At 46.7% G+C, this 13,051-nt stretch overlaps 1 protein-coding gene across 1 annotated transcript; it reads right to left on the reverse strand.

The window, feature by feature from the left end:
- Positions 1-1,743: 1,743 nt before the first annotated feature.
- Positions 1,744-2,973, reverse strand: LOC100589326 (olfactory receptor 1I1). The gene has a single exon (XM_030821858.1). The coding sequence runs from the start codon at positions 2,960-2,962 to the stop codon at positions 1,826-1,828; it is 1,137 nt and encodes a 378-aa protein (XP_030677718.1). The 5' UTR covers positions 2,963-2,973; the 3' UTR covers positions 1,744-1,825.
- Positions 2,974-13,051: the final 10,078 nt, after the last annotated feature.

Here is a 13,051-nt window from a genome sequence, read left to right on the forward strand (position 1 = left end):
ATGATTCTCCCTGCTCAACCTCCCAAAGTGCTAGAGTTTACAGGTGTGAGCTACTGTGCCTGGCCTCCCACGTATCTTTTTTTGGGAGGCACAGTTCAACCCATAACACTAACTTTTTAAGCGCCCTGGGCCGCCTGATCTGCTGTGGCTGACCCTGCATGTAGAATCATACTGGGTTCAGAGTCAGGCGATGGATGTCACAGGAAACACATAGATTTTGGAACTAAGCTAGGGTCTGTGTTCCCAAACTACGATTGATTGACCATCTGCATCAGAGTCCCCTTGACTGGGGGTTGTGGGGAGACAGGAAGCCTGTTGGGAACTGAGAAAGTAAGCCCCAACCACAGTCATAGCTACAAGTGGAGGTCTCAAGATCCCCCAGGAGGCTGAGGCTTGCTGGCCAACTAAGCGAACAGCACGTGAGCTAATCTCACTTGCAAATATTTTCAAAGTTCTTCCACAACACTTAGGAAACACTGGCTAATACATGGGCTGTCTGTATCTATCTATCTATCTATCTATCTATCTATCTATCTATCTATCTATCTATCATCTATCTATTGATCGATTGATCTATCAGTCGATCGACTGACCTACCTACCTACTTATCTCATCTGTCTATCCATCTATCTATCCATCTATCTATCTACCATCTATCTACCTATATCATCAATCAATCAATCAATCAATCAATCATCTATCTGTCTGTCGATAGACTGTTCTATCGATCGGTTGACCTACCTACCTACCTAACTACCTACCTACCTACTTACCTACCTACCTACCTATCTATCCTATCTATGTATCTATCTATGTATCTATCTGTCTATCTATCTACATATCTATCTATCATCTATCTATTGATCGATTGATCTATCAATCGATCGACTGACCTATCTGTCTATCTATCTATCTATCTATCTATCTATCTATCTATCTATCTATCATCTATCTACCTGTATCATCTATCTATCAGTCAATCATCTATCTGTCTGTCGATAGATAGATCTACCTACCTATCATCTATCTACCTGTATCATCTATCTATCAATCAATCAATCATCTATCTGTCTGTAGATTGATCTATCGATCGGTTGACCTACCTACCTACCTACCTATCTATCCTATCTATCTACGTACCTATCTATGTATCTATCTATGTATCTATGTATCTATCTATCTATCTATCTATCTATCTATCTATCTATCTACATATCTTATCTATCCACTCTATCTACCTATCTTATCTTATCCTATCTATCTATCTATCTATCTATCTATCTATCTATCTATCTATCTATGAATGACAGATCTTGCTCAGTTTCCCAAGCTGCTGAAGTGCAGTGGTGCAGTCATAGCTCACTGCAACCTTGAACTCCTGGGCTCAAATGATCCGCCTGCCTCAGCCTCCTGAATAGCTGAGACTACAGGTGTGCACCACCATGTCTTGCTAAAGTGATTTTTTTGTGTATGTGGAGATAGGGTCTCTGTATGTTGCCCAGGCTGGTCTCAAACTCCTGGCCTCAAGCGATCCTTCCACCTTCGCGTCCCAAAATGCTGGGATCACAGGCTTGAGCCTCCACGCCTGGCCTTTGTCAATACTAAAATGAGTGTAGCTACATCTCTTGTTTTCAACTACTCTTATCCACATAGCAATCCTAAAAGCCTGATCCCCCAGGAGGCTAATTTCAGGCCACTTTGATCCTTGCTATTCTGATCTTTATGGGGAAGATAAATCCTGGGGAAAATGCACACCTTTCCTTTGGGTGCTCATACACTTTGTTCATCTCTTTATGACACATTTATCGTGTTGTACTGGAAGGATTTATTCCGTGTCTCTGTTCCCAGCTAGACTCTGAACTCCTCCAGGGTAGGGGATGGGATGCATCTCTGTGTCCCTAGCACCCAACAGTGATGCTGCAACATGATAAACATCCAATAACTGTTCTGGCCTAGGACAGGGGACGGCCACTTTGCCGATGAGCTTCCCCAGGGCTGCCTTCATGTCCTTGTTCCGTAGGCTGTAGATAAAGGGGTTGAGCATGGGGATGACCACCCCACACATTAGGGCGGCTGCCTTGTCCTTCTGGGAGGAGCTGGGGGATGTGGGCTGTAAGTACACAGCAAAGATGGTCCCATAGAACAGTGACACCACAGTGAGGTGTGAGCCACAGGTGGAGAAGGCTTTCCACTTGCCCCGAGTGGAAGGGATCTTAAAGACTGTCCAGAAAATGCGGATGTACGAGAGGAGGATGCAGGAGAGTGGGCTGGTGCCCATGACAATGCCAAAAGCAAAGATCACCAGCTCGTTGGTGTGCGTGTCTGAACAGGAGAGCTTCAGCAGGGGCATGAGGTCACAGAAGAAGTGGGAGATTTCAGAGCTGGCGCAGAAGGTCAGTTGAGCCATGAGGCAGATGTGTATGCGAGACTGGAGGTTGGTGATCACCCATGATGCCCCCAGCAGCAGCCCACAGACGCAGGGGTACATGAGAACCAAGTAACGCAGTGGGTGGACAATGGCCACGAAGCGGTCGATGGCCATTACTGCCAGGAGAAAGCTGTCCATGGTCCCGAACAGGTGGAAGGCATACATCTGGGTGAGGCAGCCCGCAAAGGGGATGGCTCTGCTCTGAGTCTGGATGTTCACTAGCATCTTGGGGACAGTGGTGGAGGATAATAGGATGTCAACGAGTGAGAGGTTGAAGAGGAAGAAATACATGGGTGTGTGGAGGTGAGAGTCCGTGATGATGGCCAGGATAATGAGGGCATTTCCAATGATGGTGAGCAGGTATGTGGAGAGGAACATTGTGAAGAGGAGGGTCTGATGCTCTGGCTTTTCTGAGAGTCCCTGGAGGAAGAATTCTGAGATTTCGGTTTGGTTTTCTGATTCCATGTATGGTCTGTGTCTAGTGGGAACAAAAAGGGAGAAAAACCACACAGAGCCAGGGGTCAGAGATGCCATTCTGGTCCCAGCTTCCCACGGAAACCTATACTGTTCTGTGAAAATTCCATCAAATCCATCGAATTCCTTTGCGTTCAGTTATCCTCAAGCCATCTTCAGTGGGCTTCTGTTGCTTCTCAAGCCAAGTCATTCATCCCTGAGACAGTCAGGGTCTCAAGGATCTAACGGAGTCGCTCATAGTCAACTTGGATGTTCTCTATAAACACTTTTGCTTCGTTCGGTGGAGCAAAGCTTCATAGAAAACAAAACCAAGTGGCCCATGCCTGTAATCCCAGCACTTTGGGAGGCCGAGGCAGGGGGATCACCTGAGGTCAGGAGTTCGAGGCCAGCCTGGCCAACATGGTGAAACCCCATCTCTACTCAAAATCCATAATTTGCCAGGCGTGGTGGTGGGCACCTGTAATCCCAGCTACTTGGGAGGCCGAGGCAGGAGAATCACTTGAACCCGGGAGGCAGAGGTTGCAGTGGACTGAGATTGAGCCACTGTACTCCAGCCTTGGCAACAACAGCAAAACTCTCTCTCTCAAAAAAAAAAAAAAAAAATATATATCATAAGTCAAAAATGCATTGAACATACCTAACCTACCAAACATCACAGCTTAGCCTAGCCCACCTTAAATGTGCTCAGAACACTTACGTTAGCCTATAGTTAGGCAAAATCATCTAATACAAGATCTATTTAATTTAATTTAATTTAATTTATTTTGAGACGGGGTCTCACTCTGTCACCCAGGCTGCAGTGCGGTGGCACGATCACAGCTCACTGCAGCCTATACCTCCTGGGCTCAGGTGTTTCTCCCACCTCAGCCTTCCTAGTAGCTGGGACAGGTGTTTTTATTTTGCCCTCAGCAATGATAATATCTGTAATGGGTTAAACCTTCTTAGGAGCCAGTTTCTTTCTTTTTTTCCCTAGCTATTGGCTGCTTAGCATGATTTTTATTTTATTTAATTTTATAATCTTATTTTAAGTTCCAGGATACATGTGCAGGACATGCAGGTTTGTTACACAGGTGAATGAGTGCCATAGTGGTTTGCTGCACCTATCAAGCCATCACCTTGGTATTAAGCCCCGCATGCATTAGCTATTTATCCTGATGAGGAGTCAGTTTCTTTTTTTTTTTCTTTTCTTTTTTTTTTTTTTTTTTGAGATGGAGTCTTACTGTGTCACCCAGGCTGGAGTGCAGTGGCACAATCTTGGCTCACTGCAACCTCCGCCTCCTGGGTTCAAGCGATTCTCCTGCCTCAGCCTCCTAAGTAGCTGGGATGACAGGCGAGCACCACTATGCATGGCTAATTTTTGTATTCTTAGTAGAGATGGGGTTTCACCATATTGGCCAGACTGGCCTTGAACTCCTGACCTCATCATCTGCCCGGCTTGATCTCTCGAAGTGCTGGGATTACAGGCGTGAGCCACCACAGCCGGCCAGGAGCCAGTTTCTTAATGCACAGGTCTTACAATAACTCCCACAGGGAGACTGTGTTAGCTACAATTTACAGTGAGCAGACTGGGGCTGAGCAAGCTGCCAGGGGCACTCAGCTTGCAAGTGCCTGATCTCGCCTTTGAATTTAGACTTATTTTCACTCTCTCATACTCCATTGCCTCCCTAAGAATGGCCACTCTCACCTTTTTATGAGGCATTTCGAAGCTAAATTCTGTGCTGTCAACATGTGCAAGGGAAAAATATTCAATTACAAGCATTTACACGTGTTTCTTTTTGAGACAGAGTCTCACTCTGTCACCCAGGCTAGAGTACAGTGGCACAATCTCGGCTAACTGCAACATCCGTCTCCTGGGTTCAAGTGATTCTTGTGCCTCAGCCACCCGAATAGCTGGGATTACAGGTGGGCATCACCACGCCCAATTAATTTTTGTATTTTTTTTTTTTTTTGAGACGGAATCTCGCTCTGTGGCCCAGGCTGGAGTGCAGTGGCGCAATCTCGGCTCACTGCAAGCTCCACCTCCCGGGTTCACGCCATTCTCCTGCCTCAGCCTCTCCGAGTAGCTGGGACTACAGGCGCCCGCCAGCACGCCCGGCTAATTTTTTGTATTTTTAGTAGAGACGGGGTTTCACCGTGGTCTCGATCTCCTGACCTCGTGATCCGCCCGCCTCGGCCTCCCAAAGTGCTGGGATTACAAGCGTGAGCCACTGCGCCTGGCCTAATTTTTGTATTTTTAATAGAGATGGGGTTTCGCCTCTACTAAGCCTGTTGGCCAGGCTGGTCTTGAACTTCTGACCCCGTGATCCGCCTGCCTTGGCCTCCCAAAGTGCTAAGATTACAGGCAAGATTACATGCTAAGATTACAGGTTGACAGCACCGCGCCCAGCCGATGAAAGAGGTTTTTAAGGAAGGTTAGCAGCATAATCTCCTTGGTAACCCCAAGAGGCTTTCAGCAAAGCCCTATGTTATTTTCTGAGGCTTTTTAGTGTTGGACTTGAGGTTTTTGCAGTGCAATGCTTGGTTTTCTCTAGGCTGGATAGAATACTGTGATTCCTTTCCTGGCAACGTATTTGTAGCAGTCCTCAGTTGTTTACTTGGGTTGCATAGAGCAGCGGTTCTCAACCTTGAGCGTGCTTCAGGGTCACCTGGAGGGCTTGTTAAAACACAAAAAGCGGGCCGGGCATGGTGGCTCACACCTGTAATCCCAGCACTTTGGGAGGCTGAAGTGGGAGAATTGCTTGAGGCCAGGAGTTCAAGACCAGCCTGGCCAACAAAGTGAGGCCACCCCACCCCTGCCATCCCGCCCTGGATCTACAAAAAATAAAACAATTTGCTGGGCATGGTGGCATGCATCGGTAGTCCCAGCTACTCAGAAGGCTGAGGTGGGAGGATCCCTTGAGTCCAGGCGTTCGAGACCAACCTGGGCAACATAGTGAGACCCCCATCTCTACAAAACAAAAAATTAGCTGAGCATGGTGGCACACACCTGTTAGTCCCAGCTACTTGGGGGGCCAAGGTAGGAGGATCTCTTGAGCCCAGGAGTGCGAGACCATCCTGGGCAAAATAGGAAGATCCTTGCCTCTATAAAAATAAAATTAGCCAGGCATGGTGGTGTGTGTCTGTTATCCCAGGTACTTGGGAGGCTGAGGTGGGAGGATCACTTGAGTTTGGGAGGTCGAGGCTGCGATGAGCTATGATAATGCCACTGCATTCCAGGCTGGGCAATAGAGCGAGACTCTGTCTCAAAAACAGAAAGAACAAACAAACAAACAAACAATGCCTCCCGCCCCACCCCCCACTCCCAAACTCATCGCACACAAAAAGCTAAGCCCTTTCCCTGAAGTGTCTGGTGTAAGAACGAGCACTTCTAGACAGTTCCCAGAGGATGCTGGTACTTCTAGCCCAGGAACCACACTTGGGGAGCTGCTGCATTGGAGAAACCTGTTTCTCAAGACCTTTTCTATCTGTGCAGGTGTCCTGCAGCTGCAGACCCTCAGTGCTTCTCCTCCACATGTCCTGCCACAGAGGGTCTGCCGTCTGCATGCTTTGTCCACTCAGAGAGTCTAGACTTGGTCTCAGTCTCTTCACTCTCTTTCGGCATCCAGGAAGGAGAAATATTCCTCTCCCACAATCCTCCACCCCCACCCCCAGCTCAATCCTTCCCCATCCCTCACCTGCTTACCAGGATGGCATCACCAAGGGGAGGGTCCCAGGAAGCCTCCTTCTCCCCCAACTGCTAGAGGATCCCGAGATCAGCACTAAACCCCTAGGAAGGGCATGGGGGCTACTCACCTGTGATCGCTGGGGTTAGCCTGATGTCTGTGGGAAGGATTCATAGGTGTACCCCCCCAAGACTCTGCAGGTGGGTGGGGGAGCCAGGGAAACAGCAGGGTATTTATGGTCTGGGGACTCTAGGAGACTTCATCCCCACAGCTCCTTGTTAAGGAAGCGGATGCTAATTATTTTGTTTCTCCTCTGCCACATGTGACCTGTTCTTTTGGAGATGGGTGTGCTTTGGGATCATGGAGTGGGTAAGAAGGGGAAACAGCGACTAGGGATTCACTCTCACTAGGACATTTCCCTAGGGTCCCCTTCCAGCTCAGGCTGAGCTTCATGGAAGCTCCCAGGCAGAGAGGTCTGGGGACTCCCAGACTCCAGTAGGGCACTCAGATGCCTGAATCTGAGAGGTCCTTTCATTCATTGCACTATGGAAGAAACTGTTTGGTTCATCAATGAAAGCTTCAGAAGAGTATCAATCAATAAATCAATCAACATTAAATAAATTTATCAAACACTTTTTTTTTTTTGAGATGGAGTGTCACTCTTTCACCCAGGTTGGAGTGCAGTGGAGCAATCTCGGCTCACTGCAACCTCCCCCTCCTGGGTTCTAGCAATTCTCCCTCCTCAGCCTCTCGAGTAGCTGGAATTACAGGTGCCCACCACCATGCCCAGCTAGTCTTTGTATTTTTAGTAGAGACAGGGTTTCACCATGTTGGACAGGCTGGTCTCAAATTCCTGACCTCAAGTGATCTGCCCTCCTCGGCCTCCCAAAGTGCTGGGATTACAGGCGTGAGCCACTGCGACCGGCCTATCAAACACTTCTTGATCACCTGCTGTAGGTCAGGTGTTCTGCTTGGCACTGGAGTTGGATATGGTGGCTCATGCCTATAATCCTAGCTACTTGGGAGGCCAAGATTGGAGAATCCCTTGAGCCTAGAAGTTTGAAACCAGCTTGGGCAACACAGCGAGACCATATAGCTACAAAAAATTTTAAAAAATTAGCCAGGATTGGTGGTACATGCCTGTGGTCCCAGTTACCCAGGAGGCTGAGGCGGGAGGATCACTTGAGCCCCGGAGGTCGACGCTGCAGTGAGCTGCGATTGCACCACTGCATTCCAACCTGGGCAATGGAGTAAGACCCTGTCTCTTAAAAAAAAAATCCTTCCTTTCGGCCACACAGAACATATGTAGGATACTTGTTGAAATTCTCCTAGGGGCTTTAGTAAATATTAGAATTACTTTCCCTAATAATATTGGCTGTTGGACTGTTGGCTCTTGGAATGTAACTCTGTGGGGAGGTCAGCTTCAAAGCAAGAACAAGGCAGACCAACTTCACGTTGGACATATGGGGATATGAGCAGATGCCAATCCTACTGTCATTATTTTTTAAAAATTAAAATTATTTTCAGAGGCTGAGCATGGTGGCTCACACCTGTAATCCTAGCACTTTGGGAGGCTGAGGCAGGTGGATTGATTTAGCTCAGGAGTTTGAGACCAGCCTGGCCAACACAGCGAAACCCTGTCTCTACTAAAAATACAAAATTAGCTGGGCGTGCCTATAATCCCAGCTACTCAGGAGGCTGAGGTGGGAGGATCCCTTGAGCCTGGGAGGTGAAGTTTGCAGCAAGCCAAGATCACGCCACTGCACTCCAGCCTGGGTGACAGAGTGAGACCTTGTCTCAAAAAAAAAAAAAAAAAAAAAAAATCAATTTGAGCCCAAAGGTTGGGGAAAAACCCAGCTAAAAAGTCCACAGGGTGGCCAGACATGTTGGCTCACGCCTGTAATCCCAGCACTTTGGGAGGCTGAGGCGGGCGGATCACTTGAGGTCAGGAGTTCAAGACTAGCCTGGGCAACATGGTGAAACCCAGTCTCTACTAAAAGTACAAAAATTAGCTGGGCGTGGTGGGTGGGCATCTGTAATCCTAGCTACTTGGGAGGCTGAGGTAGGAGAATCTCTTGAACCCGGGAGGCGAAGATTGCAGTGAGCTGAGATCGTGCCACTGCACTCCAGTCTGGGCGACAGAGCAAGACACCATCTCAAAAAAAAAAAAAAAAAAAAAAAAAAAAAAAAAGTCCCAGAGGGTGAACAAACTGTTGCCACTGTCCGTGGTTCTGAAAAAAAAGTATTTTGCCCAAAGCTGTGGTAGGTAGGACATTGGTGTCTCCCATCCGAACTCTCCTGGGAATTCCAAAACCAGTTATAGAAGGAAGAGTGAAGAGACAAAGAGGAATAAAAGATATATTCAGGAAGAGAAAAGCCTTTCATTTTGATATGACTCTACAGAAAATGTTATCAAAAATAACATTTCCCCCCCTGGGAAACTGGTATGAGGCGGGGCCAGTTATACACACCCAGAGTCCAGTTTTCTAGTCATGTTGGTTTGGAGTCCAGTGCTGATTGTTTTGGGAAAACCTTAGAGTCTTTACGTGGCAACGAGTCTGGTACCAGGAAACCATCAATGAACATTGGGAGGGAGGAAGAAGGGGGTGGTCTACTTCATTCTATCCTCTCTAGGAGTGAGGTCCAGATTTCTTCTCTCAGCATCTTGGGCTTCAGCCACTCTCCTCCCATTTTTCCAAGCACAATTGCTTTTTTTTTAAAATCCAACACCTAAAAGGTTTTTATATAGTCCGTGATTTTCTTCCTTGATTAAAGTCTAGGAGAGATGGGGATTCCTGTATTCTTGCAAGGGTCAAGGGATCGTGATGTGGCAGTGGTCAAGTAGAACAGATAGTCTTTTAAATTTTTATATTTATTTAGTTATTTATTATTTTACTTTAAGTTCTGGGATACATGTGCTGAACGTGCAGGTTTGTTACATAAATGTACATGTGCCATGGTGGTTTGCTGCACCTATCAACCCCTCATCTAGGTTTTAACCCCTGTGTGCATTAGATATTTGTCCTAATGCTCTCCCTCCCCTTGCCGCCTACTGCCTGACAGGCCCCAGTGTGTGATGTTCCCTTCCCTGTGTCCATGTGTTCTCACTGTTCAACTCCCACTTATGAGTGAGAACATGTGGTGTTTGGTTTTCTGTTCCTGTGTTAGTTTGCTGAGAATGATGGTTTCCAGATTCATCCATGTCCCTGCAAAGGACATGAACTCATTCTTTTTTATGGCTAGATAGTATTCCATGGTGTATATGTGCCACATTTTCTTTATCCAGTCTATCACTGATGGGCATTTGGGTTGGTTCTAAGTCTTTGCTATTGTGAATAGTGCCACAATAAACATAGGTGTGCATGTGTCTTTAGGGTAGAATGATTTATAATCCTATTTTTTTTGGATAGAGGTTTTTTTTTTTTTACAAAATATTATTATGTTTTTATGTTCCAGGGTACATGTGCAGGATGTGCAGGTTTGTTACACAGGTAAATGTGTGCCATGGTGGTTTGCTGTACCCATCAACCCATCACCTAGGTATTGAGCCTAGCATACATTAGCTGTTTTCCTTAATGCTCTCCCCACCCTGCCGTCCCCCAACAGGCCCCAGTGAGTGTTCTTCCCCTCCCTGTGTCCATGTGTTCTCATTGTTCAGCCCCTACTTATAAGTGAGAACATGTGGTGTTTGTTTGGTTTATTTATTTTTGAGACGGGGTCTTGCTCTGTCACCCAGGCTGTGAGTGCCATCATAGCTCACTACAGCCTTGAACTCCTGAGCTCAAGTGATCCATCCTCCCACCTCAGCCTCCCAAGTAGCTAGGACTACAGGTGTGTGCCACCATGCCAGGCTAATTAAAATTTTTTTTGGTAGAAATGAGGTCTTGCTATGTTGTCCAGGCTGGTCTAGACCTCCTGTCTCAGCCTCCCACATAGCTGGGATTACAGGCATGAGCCACTGTGCCCAGGGGAACTGATAGTCTTGATTTGGGTTCAAAACAGGCTCTAATCATAAAGCACTTGGGTGCAGATGGTTTATTTGGTCCCAGAAGTGGGGAAAGTGAAGCAGGAAATAAAGTACGTTACTAAACACATTATATTCCGTTTGTAGGAAACGGCTCCATCCTGCTGGGGGAACTCTCTGGGGTATCACATAGACTGCACCTTCAGAATCATTCCATTGAGGGAAGAGGTATGTGGGTATTTACCATTGACTCCTTTATTTGTTGAGGGTGGTACCTGGGGGTGTTAAATCCCCTGCTGAGCACACTCCCATGGTGCTGGAGAAGACGTCCAGGCAGCAAAGACAGAGGCAGTGGGGCTTCCACCAGCACATGTGAAATCGCCCACTGCTGCTGTAAGGTGAAACCAGAGGTGAGCCAAGGGGCTATGGGTTGAGGCATCTTCAGCATCTGCTCGGGGACCTGCTCTTAGGTGAGGAAAAGAGTGAGGTTTATTTATTTATTTATTTTTGCTCTGTCACCCAGGCTGGAGTGCAGAGGTGCGATCTCCGCTCACTGCAACCTCCGCTTCCCAGGTTCAAGCAAGCCTCCTGTCTCAGCCTCTTGAGTAGCTGGGATTAGCGGTGCGTGCTAATTTTTAATTCTTGTATTTTTAGTAGGGATGGGGTTTCACCATGTTGGCCAGGCTGGTCTTGGACTCCTGACCTCAAGTGATCCACCCTCCTCGGCCTCCCAAAGTACTGGGATTACAGGCATGAGCCACTGTGCCCGGCCTCACTGTGGTTTTGATTTACGTTTCCCTGATGATTAGTGATGTGCATTTTTTCAGATATCTCTTGGCCTTTTGCATGTCATTGGATAAATTTCTATTCAAGTTTTTAATCGATTTTGCAATCGAGTTGTTCCTTGGCTGTGGAGTTGTAGGAGTTTATTTTATATTTTGGTTATTAACCCTTTATCATTTATATGGTTTGCAAAGGGTGGGTGTTTCCTCCTCTCTCTTCCCATCCTCATTTCAGTTAGGCTTCTTTTAGGAACACCCTTTCCATTTCAAGTCTCTCTAATTGGATGCTATATTGTTTTCTTAGGTCTTCTGTAATAAAATAACATGAACTAGGGCAGGGGTCCCAACCCCAATGCCATGGACTGGTACTGGTCTGTGGCTTGTTAGGGACTGGGCCACACAGCAGGAGGTGAGCAGTGGGGCAGGCGAACAAACCTTCATCTGTATTTATTTATTTATTTATTTATTTATTTTTGAGATGGAGTCTCACTCTGTCACCCAGGCTGGAGTGCAATTGTGCTATCTCAGCTCACCGCAACCTCTGCCTCCTGGGTTTAAGTGAATCTCCTGCTTCAGCCTCCTGAGTAGCTGAGATTACAGGTGCCCACCACCACGACCAGCTAATTTTTGTATTTTTAGTAGAGACGGGGTTTCACCACGTTAGTCAGACTGGTCTCCAACTCCTGACCTCAGGCGATCTGCCTGCCTCGGCCTCCCAAAGTGCTGTGATTACAGGTATGAGCCCCTGTGCCCGGCCTGTATTGCCTATTTCAAGATAGCTAGAAAATGGAGGATCTTGAATGTAACTGCCACAAAGAAATGATAAAGATTTGGGTGATGGACATGCTCACTGCCCTGATTTGATCATTATGCAATGTACGTAGGTATTGAGACGTAACAGGTACCCATAAACATGTACAATTATTACGTGCTGATTATAAACAGAATTTAAAAATGCATTTAGTGTATGCTAAGTGTGCAGTAGCAGCACATTCACTCATCGCTCTCTTGCTAGCTCACTCAGGGCAGCTTCCAGTGCTGCAAGCCTGGTAAGCGCTCTATATAGATATATCATTTTTTGTTTTATATCTTATGTTTACTGTATTTTTTTTTTTTTTGAGACGGAATCTCACTCTGTCACCCAGGCTGGAGTGCAGTGGCGCGATCTTGGCTTACTGCAACCTCCACCTCCCGGGTTCAAGCAATTCTCCTGCCTCAGCCTCCCAAGTAGTTGGGACTACAGATGTGTACCACCACGCCCAGCTAATTTTTGTATTTTTAGTAGAGATGGGGTTTCACCATATTGGTCAAGCTGGTCTTGAACTCTTGACCTCATGATCCACCCGCCTCAGCCTCCCAAAGTGTTGGGATTACAGGCGTGAGCCACCATGCCAGGCCTACTGTACCTTTTCTATGTTTAGATACACAAATGCTTACTGTTGTGTTACAGTTGCCTACAGTATTCAGCACAGTAGCATGCTGTACAGGTTTATAGTCTAGGAGCAATAGACTAGACCGTATAGCCCTGGTGTGTAGTAGGCTATACCATTTAGGTTTATGTAAGCTCACTCTAGGTTACTGGCACAATGTTGAAATTGCCTAATGAAGCATTTCTCAGAAAGAATCCCTGTCATTAAGTGACACATGACTGTATATGTTTCTCTGAAACCTACTTATTTATCCATTTAAAAAAAAACTTGGCAGCACGTACATCATGGAATTCCTCCAGGCGAATAGATAG

The sequence above is a fragment of the Nomascus leucogenys genome, chromosome 10 (assembly GCF_006542625.1).
Source record: "Nomascus leucogenys isolate Asia chromosome 10, Asia_NLE_v1, whole genome shotgun sequence".
NCBI classification, from domain to species: Eukaryota; Metazoa; Chordata; class Mammalia; order Primates; family Hylobatidae; genus Nomascus; species Nomascus leucogenys.

Coding starts and splice junctions, on each gene's coding strand:
- LOC100589326 (XM_030821858.1), bottom strand. CDS start 2,962: ATGGCATCTCTGACCCCTGGCTCTGTGTGGTTTTTCTCCCTTTTTGTT.